General features: G+C 41.6%; 1 protein-coding gene across 15 annotated transcripts in view; it reads right to left on the bottom strand.

Annotated features, from left to right (window-relative positions):
* Positions 1-15,144, bottom strand: part of nedd4l (NEDD4 like E3 ubiquitin protein ligase) — a 47,510-nt gene that overhangs the window by 18,113 nt on the left and 14,253 nt on the right. For 2 of the 15 annotated variants that reach the window (XM_054756610.1, XM_054756607.1), the window contains exons 1-12: positions 13,765-14,961; positions 9,629-9,679; positions 8,395-8,456; positions 8,213-8,315; positions 6,921-7,075; positions 6,595-6,730; positions 6,105-6,293; positions 5,011-5,088; positions 4,846-4,884; positions 3,537-3,596; positions 2,133-2,279; positions 482-670 (exon numbers count right to left, since the gene is read on the bottom strand). In XM_054756610.1, the coding sequence (XP_054612585.1) occupies positions 482-670; positions 2,133-2,279; positions 3,537-3,596; positions 4,846-4,884; positions 5,011-5,088; positions 6,105-6,293; positions 6,595-6,730; positions 6,921-7,075; positions 8,213-8,315; positions 8,395-8,456; positions 9,629-9,679; positions 13,765-14,832 (2,277 nt within the window). In that variant the 5' untranslated portion in view covers positions 14,833-14,961. The other 13 variants (XM_054756622.1, XM_054756619.1, XM_054756616.1 and 10 more) reach the window with 12 other exon arrangements.

A 15,144-nucleotide genomic window follows, 5' to 3' on the forward strand; every position in this document is an offset into this window, starting at 1 on the left:
TTTTCTTCACTTCAACGGTGTCTTGTTATCACACAGCCACACACCTACACACATCTTAATTAAACTTCCGTCAGGTCACTTCTCTCTGTAGTTGTGTAGCAATTTCAGGCAGCCAGCGAGAAATAATGATCTTATCTGAACATTGCCTGCCCTATTTCTCTAGTTTTATTCATTCCCAGACTGCAAGTTTTAACACGTTAACAAGGAGCTCAACCATGCAGTTCTGGTGAAGAAATGACATTGTCGTGAAGATGGGTTGGTAAATGGTGAATGGTGAGCAGCATCAAAACCTGAAAGACTGAAAGGGAACAGTAGATATATGCATTTTTCAATAGGACTCATTCCTATGTAAGTGTGAATACAGTTGAGGATCCCTCTTGTAAGGAGTTGCAAATGGTTATAGGAATGAACGGAAAAGCTATTTTAAGGGTAAGGGATGAAAATAAGGAGTGCAGTATGGGCACTGGTGACTAATTCTCACCTCCAAGGGGGTAGAAAGGGTGACAGTGGGGGAGCTGAGGCTACGAGGTCGTCGGACTTGGGGCTCATGGAGGTGGTTGTTGGAAACATTGGAAGAGGAGGAGGAGGAGGAAGGGGTAGGTGCCAGGGCTGAGGCTCCTCCTGATGCTGCCACTGCCGCTGCAGAGGTGCTGGGTCCATCTTCAGTCAGCTGCCAGAGGGAGACAAGCACCTTTGAGGTTAAGTTAGGCAGGAACATGGTGAGCGGAGCTGGGTGGTAATCATACAGTAACTGATGCCGCTTTTCCATTGCACAGCATCGGCTCTACTTGTATCGGTGTGGGGTGGTCGGTTTTCCACTCTATTGAGACTATAAAAAATATAACGTCTCTTTTTCTTTAATATTTCAACTTTACGCTACTAAAATTCTAGTATTATAAAATATTTTTCAAGATATTATAAAGTAATACCTGTAAAATTCAGACTTTTTTGTGGTACTTTTTTTGTCTTAATATTTTGACTTTATTCTTGTAAAATTACTGCAAATGTAATTTTTTTTTTTTTTAAGAGTCTTCTTGGTAAATTATATTTTTATAATGTGCCGCAGGCCAATTAAAAAAAAAAAAAAAATCCGATGGCCGATAATGGCCCCCAGGCCGCACTTTGGACACCCCTGGGCTACATTGTGTAAAAATATAGTATTAGAATTTGTTATTACTAATATGTTATGAAAGACAGCCAGTAGTTGTTATGTTATATTGATATAAAAATGCCCAAAAAAAGTAATCGGTATTACAGACAATGCCATAAAAATAATTTTTATAACACATTCTTTCATATTTTTAATATGTTACTGGCATAAAATTAATCAATATTATATTGAATAAAAAAAATATGGTATTGCTCATCACTAAAGAACGTATTTTATCCAAGAGGTGATGCAGCAATGATGCAGCAATGTGTGACCTGTGGAGTCTAATACTGCAGCGTCCAAAAATGCCCTCAAATGTTACATTAATACAGTACATGTACTAGAAATACGGTAGTACCTTGTTTGGTTTGCCGATGGAAAAGTGTCACATAGAGCAAGAAGGTACCGTGCAGTGGAAAATGGTCAATACACCATTGACAAATCATTTGAAAATGCCTTTGCCAAGGAGGTTGCTTGCTAGTTAGGTGGATTAGGCAACAACTACAACAATCTGTTGCAGATCCAAATTAGCATTGTTCAGCCTTGGCGGAGGTCTACTGAGTGCCACACTAGTTCAGTTATAGAATGCTTTTGACGGGATCACCTCCTTCTGGGCATTCATGTCAACAGATGGGAAACAGACAATGATGACGATAAACAGATATAACACAACCATCAAGTGTTGAAAGGCAGTCATGAATTTTTGGATTTTTTTCAGAGAGAGATTCGATCCACAGTAGGTTCACTTCCACATCACATCTGCCGTACACATAGACATTAAAACATGGCAAGACAAGTGGGACAAATGGGACGGAGAAGATGTGGCTCCAGTCCAGAGTCAGAAAATGCTAGACAAGAGAAGGAAGACACCAGGAGGAGGACTGGATAGAAGGAAAAAAGACTGTGAAGCAGCAAACACAAGTGGGAACAGAGAATTGACGCCACAACGGGGCCAAGGTAAGATCCGCTCCTGCCTTCTGACCTGCTGTACCTGCACAATTGGCCTAGTCCAGGTAGTAGTGCGGTTGTTATGGTTGACGTAATAAGTTCTCCCCTTGGCGTCCTTCCTCTCCTCCCATCCAGGGGGCAGGCCCGGGGTGGTCAAGTTGAAAGGGGTCGCTGTGGGAGACTGGCCCAGAGAAAGCAAAAATAAAATCAGTCAAAGCGACAAGCGACATTGTGAGGACATGAGGAGGGAGTTATCATATGAATTTCCTAATGGCAGGTCGGGGTGGGCCAAAACATCAAAATTGCATCACAATACAGTATCAACAGTTTGTTGACTCATCAAGCGTCTACATAGTGTTTTACAACATTCTGGAATTTAACAATGCATGGTAAAACCAGAAAACAACAAGAACAAAATACATGAAACATTATGTGACAGGGCTGTTCAACTGGCGTTCTGCGGGCCAAATCCAACCCATGAACCATGTCAGACCCTGGTCCACGAATTCAGTTCAAATACATTTTTGCAGGAGGTTCCTAAGAACAGCAGTCATGTAGAGGACCTCTGACTAACGTTTTCGCATTAGGTCCTCAAAAACAGCAGAGCGATCTAGTCTTATAAAGGATATTTGACTCGCGCTTTGGCAGCAGGTTCCTATAAACCTCAGCACACTACTGTCATATACGGTCATCCCTCAGCACTTTGCGGTTTGAATTTTGAGGCTTCACTCTTATCACGACTTTTCAAAAATATGTCAATTAATAAATCATGTTCTTTTGTGGTTGAATGCGGCCTATTATTAGTCAAAACATATTTGCGTATGCAAATATAAGGCATTCAAAAGACGCAAAGATGTTGATGTAGTATTCCATAATGGTCAGTAGGTGTCAGTAATGTTATTGTAATGTTCGGTGAGACACACAAACACCAGACCTGATCACCAAAACAACAGGCTTTTATTGCAAGTTTGAATTCTCACGACAAATCTCACAACAGCCATAATAATCCCTAAAAAAAATCCTAATAATGCAGGCGTAACCCACAGGTTTTCTATGCTCCAACTACAAAAATATTCCAATTTCCTACTTCGCTGAATTTACTTCTGCAACCAATTAACCGTGATAAACGAGGGATGACTATAGATGATTTTTCATTAGAATTTTGGCAGTAGGTCCTTATAAACAGCAATGCACAACTCACATAGAGGATCTCTATAGTCATTTTGGCAGTAGGTTCTTAAAAAAAACAGAGCGCTACTGTCATATAGGTTCCCAAAGTGGTGCATGCCAATTGTCATAGAAAATATGGCCTCTGGAACAATTTAGTTGAATAACCCTGATAAATGAGGTCAATTTGGACGCAGGTGATTATATTTTCACATTGTTTGCTAAAGGGCAGCTGTAGAGGGTTGATACTGTATATAAACATAGACATTACCATGGCATCCTCACCACCTGAGACTGTTTGAGCTCTTGTTCTTCTGGAATGGGATCTCTGCTGGTGGTAGACAACAATGGAAGATGCTCTTTTAGTTCACCGTTTTGTTATTAGACCTAAATGGGAGGGTGGTGAGGGAGAGAATTTTGGGAGCAGCATGGTAAAGGCTGAAGGGACAAAAGGCTGTGATTACGTCTTGGTGGGGTTAGGGATGGGGGAAGCTATTGAGATCTATAGAGGGAAATCAATTGCAGTGTATTGACTGTGAGGTGGGTGGGTGGCAGGGAGGAGAAATCAGTTCTGATTGGTTGATTTGATTATGCAAGAAGGCTCCAGCATACCCCCGCGACCCTAATGAGGAAAAGCGGCATCGGAAATGGATGGATGGATTATGCAAGAAAAAGCCAAAAGGGATGTCAGAAAGCTAGTTGTAATATTAGCCTTTAAATATAACCAAACTTTTTAATCAAGCACACCTCACACTTCAGCAAAGACATATATACTATGCTGTATTTACTTGAGTGTAATGTAATGTAATGTAATGTAATGTAATGTAATATATATATATATATATATATATATATATATATATATATATACACACACACACACACACACACACACACACATTTTTTTTTTTACTATATTAAAAGCATATGTAAAAATATCAAAGTGGCCCTCTGCATTGTTTGATTTTTCAGTATCCAGCCCTCTGTGAAAAACATTTGGACACCCCTGCCTTAGGAGCTTTGCAAATTATGTTTTTCTCTATTTTTCTCAAGCTGCTGCACCTTCCCTGAAGTCCTCTGGTGCTTCTCAGGGGAGGCCTGACTCACACAACCTGAACACCCCCTGACCTTAACAATGTCGAGTGATTCTAACCTGTTTCCTAGGCTAGCGAATTCCAACAGATTACACAATCCCACTAATGGCTTGTTTACGAGGCCACTGTCACCGAGGAAAAGGCTGACATCAGCACCTGTACTATTCCTTCATTCGACAGCCCTGTGACTCAAACTGCATGACACACTTCAGACTCATGTGACTCAGATGCGGTTGTTGACTTGATATATACTGGCTTCAATTGGAGTGGAGTGGTCACATTGTTGGCACACGGCTACAGGGTGTAAGCGTTTCTCTTAAATGCTGCTGCAAGTCAGCTAAAAAGGGGGGAAGGAAGCTGTGCGGTAATCCTAGTGAGGCAAGAAGAAAGGAATGAACAGCGACAATCGGGGGAAGGAAAAGTGAGGAGTTAGCAACACCTGCCTGGGGTGGAAAAAGGGACAATTTAAATGTGTTGTACACCCACAATTTTGGAGATGTGAAGGAGATCAAGACACCCACATGCCTTGAGCATTCATGGAGACAAAAAGGACAGGAAAGTTGAGTGTGCTTGACATAATGAAACAGAAAGGGAGGAAGTCACACAAGCAAGACGGGACAGGCGGAAATGCGAGGGTTGGGAAATATGTACCGTAAGAGGAGGAGCCTGGGCTTGATCGCTGACGCCATCTGTCATACTGGAGGAGCGGAGTCTGTTGGACAGCTGGGTCTGCCGAGACAGACAGTTTTCGCAATTAAATACCTCTAAAGTCAAACACATAGAAAGTAATAGAAATAAAAAGAATCCATTCCAGGGTCAAACTGGGGAGAACATTTTGAAGTACCATTGTTTAGTGTAAAAATAAGTCAACCCTTATATATATATTTGATGTAAAAACAATAATCAATTTAATGACAAAGGCCTAACACAAAAGCGAAGTCAAAATAAGTAAACTACTGTTAATATTAGATGCAAAAACACTAATAATAAGTTCCTGTGTCAAGCTGCTGCCATCATAAAACCTTGTAAGTAACTTTTAACATTCTTCAGTGTAAAAATAAGTTAACCACTGTAATTAATAGACATGAACTCTCAGTCTCAACATTAATGATGAAGGCGTAAAACAAACATTATTTTTTACTTTAACATTATACTGTACAGTCATGGAAAAAATTACTAGACCATGCCTGGTACAACTAAAGGTGCTTTTGTTTGGACCAGTATAATGATGATAATAAATTAGCTCATAAGATTTTAATTTAAGAGCTGATATCTTTAGCAACTTCCATGGTTTTCTTATTAATAACCAAAATCACTTAAGTTCTTACAAAATAGCTATAGCACTGCACCACCAAAATATTTTTGGATTTTGTTGTCATTGTTATACTTGCCCAAACAGAGGTACCTTTAGTTGTATCAGGCATTAAAATGAACACGAAGCTGAAGAAACAAGGGTGGTCTAATACTTTTTTCCATGGCTGTATGCATCATGCAAGTGTAAAAAGAAGTTATCCACTATGAAACACTGTGCTCTAACTGATCATTTATCTTCTCCTGTTCTTCTCTTAACGCTCCTTGTTGATGGTGGTCCTTCTGTTGGAATAAGTGTGGCAAAAAAGGCTAAAGAAAAAGCAAAGCGCAATCCTTTGACGCTCACCCGAGCTATGCAGAAGTGCGATTTTAAGATGCACATTTTTCAGTTTCTTTGCCATTGTAAAGTCTGAAGTACAATGTGAATGTCTCACCAGAACCGAGCTGGGTCCCGCCACTTCCCCATTAGTGTCGGAGGTGAGCGACAGCCTCAGATTCAAGTCATCAGAGAACTCCTGGGAGACGGGCGTCGGCGGGGGTTGTGGCGTGAGCATGGAGGACGGGCCCGGAAGGGACTGAGCCAAGCTGTCATTAGTGTCTTCCTCTGTGATGAGCTCCCAAGACTACAGGAGGAGATCAAACCATTACAAAAATAATATTATATTGACTGTATTGACTCTGAATACTTCTCTTTTTCAAAAGCAGTATTGGAAAAACATTTTAAATACCAAATTAGTCACGATTTAAATATCAATGAAATAACAAGAAAAAATGTTTGGCTGCATAAAGCTGTAGATTCTGACGACCTGTCTTTTTCCACTTTTTCAAGAGGAAAAAAAATACCTTCTACATTCAGGTCAATACGGCACATAAATTGATGTGTGTGCGCGTGTGGGTGTGTGTGTGTGCAGAATCCACTCTCACATTGTCAATTTCTCGTGGTTCGAGGTGCTCGTTCTCCAGGTCCTCGCTGATGTGGCGTCTCGAACGGAAAACGCGATGTGCTTCCTGATGGATCTGACGCTGACGATTGTCACTCTCTGTCTCAGAAATCACATCCCTTAGAAAGGAATACAAAAGAAGGCCTTACTAAATTGAATGCAAATGAAGGCTCTACACAGCTCATAAAAATCATCAGTAGAAAGCCTGTCAACATGTCCATTTAAGTAGAACGAAGATTTAATGTAGTCATTATTTATAGTAGCATTGCAGTCGTATGGTAAACCCAAAAACAATGAGTTGAAGCATACATGTTGGAGGGCCGTTTCCATTGTGTAGAGCGATTGTTGTGGTTAACATAGTAGGTGCGTCCCAGGTTGTCCACCTTCTCTTCCCAGCCTGGAGGAAGTGGCGGTAGCATCTGCTGGGGGCGCTGCGAGCCCGAGTCTGCAGACTCATCCCAGCCCTAAAATAAAAAGGAAAGTCACAATTGTCGACTTAAGGCAAAATGGATTTTGTCACAATTATTAAAAGGGGCTGTATGCAAATGGTTCCACGGTTGACAAGAGGTTGCAAACATTCAAATGTGCAGCAACCGTTCTCCCCCTCGATCTGCTTTGACAATGTCCTTTGAGAAAGGCACGAAATGGTCGGGATGGAGTGGACCCAGCAATTTCATACCTTCTAAGGTAGTGTCAGACCAACAACACAAGTGAGATGGTGGCTGTGTGTAAGGAGCCTTTTAAACAAGACCCAAAGTATCCAGACAATAAAGGATGCATTCTTATAACAAATCGGGAGGATCTATAATATGCTCGTAATGTTAGGAGTTATGCTGATCCAGGCATTGGTGACTCTGTGATGAATGGACAGAGGTTCTTGTAGAGTTGGGACACTACACAGACAGGGAATCATTTCATCTTCATTATGTCTGTCGTTTATTTGTTTATTGAATGCATACAGAAAGATGAACAACTCTGTATCTGTCTCCTTCCTTCCTCCTTTAAAGCATTGATGAGGTGTACAAGTGGACTGCGTATTTGAGAGAGTTAGAGGAATTTGTGCATTTTTTATTTGTATATGTATTTCGCTGCATGTGAAACTATAACTTTTGTGTTAATATTTTTGGGTGTCTGGAACAAATTAAATGGACTTACAATATTTCTTATGGGAAAAATTGACTGGGCTTTCGTATGTTTCGTCTGACATTTTGCAACTGATCAATGACGAAAACCGAGGTTCCACTGTTCTTTTCTGGGTTCTGTTTCTCAAACAAAAGGAGCAAAATTAGATGGCTCTTCCAGATCCTGATGTGGATTCTGGCCGCAGCAATGGTCATGGAAAATAATCAGCGATAATTTAAAAAGAAGACTGACCCTGACTTGTCTTCATCCTCTGTCAAAAAAACAACTCACATTTCTTTCAGTTTAGCACTGTTTGTCTTGAAGCTTTGAGACTTTCATTCATCCGTTTCTCCATGTGGAAGCAAATCATAAACACTGGAATCTTCCAGATCATGATTAGCAAGCAACTGGGATGCCTGAGGTAATGCGGAGCCTGCACTTGAAACTACATCAACAAAAAACAGCAGCAGGGAGCTCACCTCAGCCTCCTCCCTCATCTCTCCAGCTTCCTCCTCCTGCCCTCCTTGTTTGGGTAGGTAGGCCATCTTCAGACGTAGGTAACCCTTCACCCTGGACTTATGACTGGAGAATAATAAGCAGGGTTGAAATGATTTATTATATAGTTATTTGTGTTTGGTTGTCACATCTAGATTAAACTAACCTTCTGGGGCGCAACAGGAAGTCTTTAAACGTGTAGGGACGCTCCATTGTGGGATCCTCTGTCTGCAAATAAAGTAAAAAAAACATTACAATTGGCAAAAAGCTATGGTTCCTATTGCAAGGCCTCCAGCTTTGTGTGCAACCCTCATGGAAACGTTACTCAACGCTTCGATTCTCCTGTTACAAGCTGAAAAACAGAAATGCTATTTTATCAATCCCAGCAGTCTTCTGCTGTTTTCAGTCAGAGCCAAACCGCCCTACACATTCTAACCACACGTTGTACGACTTTTTAGAGGTGTGAGAAGTGAATTAACTGGCTTTCAATACTACGTAACAGCTAATTCCATTATCTAATAGGAGCCACATATAGGGCAGTATACCATGGTTGATTGTGCAGGATCAATTTATTGCATTTAGAAGCAATGAAGGCAAAATTAAGTGCACCACTTAGCCGCAATCAGCAGAGGCGCTGTTGATTCAGTTGACTAGCTTGTGGTCTAAAGAAAACAAGTGGCATCAGCTAGCCATGCTATGCATTTAATGTTCAACTGTTAAGATCTTATTACTAAAAATATATATATATATATATATATATATATATATAAAAACACTCACTTTAGTATTTAGTACTATCTAATAGTAATACAAAGAGAATAATTTCAAATAAACTACAAAAAAAGCTCAGATTTGCAAGTAATATGTCCATACCAACCAAAATGACCAACTTCCTTCCCATTTCCCGGAATGGCTTTATGAGACTTTTTCATGCGTCCTGTCATGATGAACACGTGTGATGGATTTCATGTCAATCAGATGCACCGGTGATGAGTGCCATTTTTTTTCCAACTTTCCGGAGGGTGCTACTGAGTGGATTTTGCAGAATATTTTATTTAACTATATGATACACTGTTTTAATGTGTGCATAGTAAAGTACAGTATTTTGTCTGTAATATGGTTATATGTTTCATATTGTGCTGTTGCCACTTGGCCCAGGTCGCTCTTGTTAAAGATTTTTAATCTCAGTTGCCTCTGTTTACATTCTAGACTCGCAACTGTGTTTCCAAACTGGGAGTGCTAAACTGTTGGAAGCACAACAAGAAGCTACTTGTGTGTCCTTTCTCACACTAGCGACGGTTTGGGCTTGCCAAAGGTTAAGCAGAATTGCAGATTAGGAATAAAGAAAAAAGATAAAAAACAACAACAAAAAAAAAAGATTAAAAAAAAAAAAAACTCACCGGCAAATGACTAAGAGGAACATCAACTTGTCCCAGGAAATCATCTCTGGTCTAGAAAAGATGAAAAAGGGTGAGTATCTGTAGCTTTAGTTCAGCGATAATTTAGGGATTTACACTTCCAACAGGGGTAGAGAGGGGAAAACCACAAATAATGGTGAAGGTACACAGTTTATGCCAAGCGGACCAGAAAACCCAGCAGAATTTTGTGTCAGAGACCAAGATAATTAGTTTTATGTCAAGTCAAATCCAAAAATAACCTCTAATACATACTTATTATGTTTGGAAAAATGTCATCCTATCAGGATCTTATCATAGTTTATACAGGTGTCCAGTCCAGTCTAGGTTTTGCGTATGGACAGGCCTCTGCTATTGGAACACAAAAACCCAGAGAAGAAGAACATCCAACTGCAACACAAAAGCCACATTAACCAAACAGAGGAAGAAAAGTGTTGTTGATGTGACAACAGGAAGGAACCAGGAAAGGCTTGTGATTCAAATAAAAAGGAAACCTGTAGATTTGTCCATCCCTTTGCCGTAATTAACGCAGACTGGAAAAGGGGAAAGAGGAGAAAATGAAAGCAAATGATTGAGCTGCAGCCGCCCCTCCTTTTGGAGGAGGGGCAAAGATTACCTGTCCGATGTGGAAAAGCCCATTCTTGGTAGAGGCCTGTATGTGCGACATAACTTATTTAGATGGCAGCCTTCATTGACATTGGTTTGAGCCGCTTAGCTGTTTCTCAGTCTGAGCTAGGAACCACATTGCAAGATATGCTATTTGAAAATTTACATTCGTAATACTGTTGAAACCCGGCTGGTACATTTAACCAGAGTTCCAAATGGTACAGTTCAGTTCACAGTGGTCCATTTTAGATCAGTAAACACTAGGGTAGTTACACAGCCGCAGTACCGTGTTAATGCCCAAGCAGAAGCTGTAGTAATTCTACATTTGACCAAAGTTACTTAAGATTTGTCAGATCAAAACACAAATGTTTGGACTTGTCTGCACCGAATCACCTAATCACCATTACCATTCATCATCATCATCAACATTAATAATGGCACTGTTGTGACCATAATTTTGGATACATACTGTAACACCTCATACATAGAGGAGAACCGTGTTGACAATATAGCGACATGGTTGTTATATTTAGCGAGTAGGGGTGCGCATTAAAAGTGAAAGTCAGGAAGTGTTTTTTGGGGCATGTATTTATTCGGTAATCAAATACAAGAGGTCAACAAAAGTGAAGTATTCGTCGCACAGGCAAGTAGGGGTGGAACACCGCATTCGTATCACTGTGCAATGCAATGGAGGTCTCAAAGCCGCATAAACCCCTTCACAATGCAACACAACCCTGACCCGCGACAGAAACAACCAAGGCAGAGCTTGGACACAATCCTCCATCGCCTGGCAGCACTTTGCCTTCTTGGTGAAACACGCATGGCTGTGTGGCGTGTGGCGCAGGGGCCCGTCTTTGGAACTGCAGGGAATGTAGGGACTATGGATGGGTCTGCTACATAAATACTGTATTGGCCCCTCTTTTTCAATATGTTTTCAATCATTGAAATAACAACTGGTAGATCACAATATCATATTTCTTTAACACTTTCATAACTCATCCACTGTTGTTTGCTAACTTGTCCAACCTTTAAGATACTATTTTCCCCCCCGTGGTCTCATTTATCTATTTTCTTTTATCAAGAAAAAAAAAATCAATTCAAAAGTTCCATTCATTTTATTTACTTATCAGTGTGTCATTGGTTTAATTTTAATGTCATTAATATGATTCCCAAGTAACGTAGAAGTGACAAATTTCTGTCACCATTCACTAGACCGTGGCGAGTCTAGCTCCTTGCTTCACAAGTGCTAACACTGTGTCTGGCATCCCAAGAAAGGCGAACTGAAAATTGGGGTAATTTTGGCATCCTTGACAACAGAAACGCCAGAAAAAGCATTTAGTTCTGAACTGAATCAAATAGAAACAGTGGAAACAGGGTGAAAAATTCAAAATCAGTGAGCATTATGATCAGTTTATATCCAGTGAGAATATGCCTGCATTATGGCAAATAATCTCGTCAAACACCCTCCTGAGGGCTGCCTGCAATATTTGCAAGGGTAACTGGGGGCCAGGCATAACCAACCTCATCATCCTCAAGCATGGCATAACACTTTTAACAGCCCTAGAATCTAATGTTGAAAGGTGAGTCAATGCTCGGTTATTAATGTGCAGCTATGTCAACAGAGATGTGTGAATCTCTTACACACCCAAAATCACACACACAGTTGAACAATTCTTCAGCTGGGAAAAGGCTATCATAGTATCTGCTTTTATTTCCTAAACCAATCAGAAAATCTACTGAGTGACTCCAAAAACAGTGAATCATATACTCCATTCTAACTAGGACCGAGGAACAAAAGCAAGGAAGAGTGTTAAGTTACGTCATCCCGTCATGTGTCACGGAATCAACCGAACACTTGGTGTCCTAGAATACAAGCAAGTGAGTGATACTTTCAGTACCAATTCAGTCACTCTTGAGGATTTAACCTCGACCTGGAAATGTCATGTCGAAACACAATAAAACAACAGCAATAAACTGCCCCGCACAACAGCACTCAAGGGAGACACAGCTGTTTTGTCTGTGCTTTAACACAGGGAGCATTTTAAGCTGTGGGTATGTGAATGCGCTGGGCTATAATTGCAGAGTCATCAAAGGGTCACAGTTGAGCCATGCAGCTGCCTACCAGGGCCAGGTTACACTCAGGGTTGGGAGGGTGTCGTGAATGACCAAGAGCTTGAGGGATGAGGGCCGAAAGGGGCAGCGGCATATGGCTTGTTAGCGACTGGAACGCTAAAAAGGATCTCTCTAAATAACAACTAAATGTAGTTTCCGAGTTTCCTTCCTGTCCCTTTTGTTAGAATGTGCGAGTATCTCTCTAATAAACCCTGAACACATCCTGAACTTCAATTTCCAGATGCATAGATTGCGACTGTGTGTGCCAACTGCACTGCAATAGCAGAAGAATTACTTGTCTTGCAATTTTAAAGTGTTAAGACACACTTTACCTCCATTAGTTAATCGATCTGGGATTTGCCTGGGCCTCCATTTGGCTGCCACCCCCAAAATCGTAGCTCTAATTTATTCTTCAGCTTTCCAAGATATTTTTCCCCATCTATCTGACAGAAAGTAAGCTTTCACAATAAAACAAACCTACTACTATTGGACCCTAAATTCATCAGAAAACCCTCCTCCTAGATCCTAAAATCTTTGCTAAATGTCCACTGAAGAATGAGTGGTCCAGGCACGGCATGGTGCGCCAGTCTAGTTGGCACAAGCAGGGTTTTCGCAGCCTTTAAAAAAGGCCCACTGCAGGATTTGGGGAAGACCTGTCATTAAAGTCTATTTGGGGGTTGCTGCGTGACAAATGGAATGCCCTGGTGTGGGGGCACATGACAGTATTTACAATGTTAGTCGAGATACAGGTGGATTATGGTTTAAAATTGGAAAAAAAAAAACTCCACAACTATACATAATAAATAAAAACAAAAAGATTATAAGGAATTACACATAGATTAACATCTTAATTTTCCCTGGTCAGGGATCTTAACCCATGATAGCAGATGCTATAATCCAGGAGAATACTTGCACACAGCCAGAGAAAGCATACAGCCTGCTTGCTGTCAAAATCAGGCTGGCACACTTGAGACGGTCTAAAGATAGACTGTTTCAAAGATCACTGGCTACTGTTGAGCCTACCAGCAAACTTTAGTGTTGTGTATCTGTGAAACCAACCGCAACAAGTGTGTACAGAGAATTTAACCACAAACCATTGTTGCTGAATTGACCACTGTATGAAATTTCAGAGCCTCGCTGTTGTATATGGTAAGATATGTGTTAGCTCACTAGAATGTCATCACCCATCTTGCAGAACACTCCTCATCCGAGGCAATATGATGAAGTGAAACACCAGCTGCTTTGCAAATGTCAGTAAATGGAAAATAAATACATCCCCCATGATTTCTGCCATTCATTCCAAAATGAACTCAGTGGGTCTATCCATAGTATACTGTAGTTGTTCCACTATGCACAAAAAAAATCCTCAATCAATGCAATTTATTTTTCCAAACAAGCATTACCTCTGAATTATTTGCCGAGGAATTGCTGCCAAAAACCACGTCTGGATCCTCACCTCCACCCGGGGTAAAGTATATCTTGAAATGGGGCTGCCTTTGCGGGGGATCGCCAGTGATTTTAAAAGTACAACCATTCGATCTAGCTTCCTTTCTGATATTCTCCTCTACAGGTTGGCTCTTTTGACTGGCTGTCTCGTTCAGTGGTTCGTTGTCTGATTCGTTTTCCAGCAAAACCGGAGATGAGCCTCCCTCCAGTCGAATTCTGGGGTAGCGGGCCAGATGGCTGCTGCTTGATCGAGCAAATCCAACATTGGTGCACTCCTCTTGGGATGCGTCTGACTGCTGCCTGCCCTGGTTCAGCTCTTGGTTCTGCTGAAGCTGAAACACAAGTCGCTGTGTTCCACTATTACAACTGGGGGCCTGCTGCTGTACAGTCCAGCCAGAACAGCCATATGGTGAAATCCGAAGATGCTGTATGTCAGAACCATCAGTTGAGTTGCTTCGAATACGAATGCCGCCAACACTGATACCAGGTTGGCTTCTGCGGTACACAGTATGTCCATTAGAACCAATGCTGAAGACCCGACGCTTTGGCAAGTTTGGCTCTGTCACAAATGTTTGCAAATTGTTGAGAAAATCTGGGCTGTTGTATGGCGGAGGAGGTTGGCGTGGAACATCTGCTTCATTCGATGCTTCTGTGTAAGCAGGCGCAGGTCCCGGAGGAGTATAGCAGGGTGGCGGGTCACTGGAATCTCCATTACTTGCTCCCAAGCGCTGTAGGGAGATGTGCATGGAGGAGCTTTTCGTGGGACGCGGCTCGGCATACGCTGCAAGCTGAGGTATGAACATAGAAGAGCTGCGTTTAAGCGATGTCTCCGAGCGTAAACCAAAAGGCCTTGGAGAAATTGGTTGCACAGCAGCATCCTGAGAAGGACTTAATGCAAAAGGTGGTTGAGGGTGAAGTGCTGTGGCCACTTCATTGTCTCCCTGCTGCTCCTCTGTGTCTCCTTCCAGTATCTCCGGAGCAGTGTTACTGCGGTTGGAGCCGAAATACAGACGCAGACGTGCCATTTTCCCTTCCCGTCCCACAAGCCTCTGTTCCCTCCAGAAGACAGTTCGGTTGTCTGCTCTGGCTCCTCTCTCCAAGAGTCATGGACTTTGCTCTTTTGGTTGGCTTGATGACTGATCCCCAGTTTTCCTCCTCTCTCCAACCCCCCTCCCACTAGGCCCCACCCACCTCAAATCCCTTCCACAACTTTCCTTGCACAAGTAAGGGGAAAAAAGAAAGTCCCACTACAAAAACTAGGGCAGCTGCTAGTAAACATACAACTTTAAGATAAAAGCGATAAAAACAAAATAAAGACGGGTCTGTGTCAGCTCTCA

This window comes from Dunckerocampus dactyliophorus, chromosome 17 (genome assembly GCF_027744805.1).
Source record: "Dunckerocampus dactyliophorus isolate RoL2022-P2 chromosome 17, RoL_Ddac_1.1, whole genome shotgun sequence".
NCBI lineage: Eukaryota > Metazoa > Chordata > Actinopteri > Syngnathiformes > Syngnathidae > Dunckerocampus > Dunckerocampus dactyliophorus.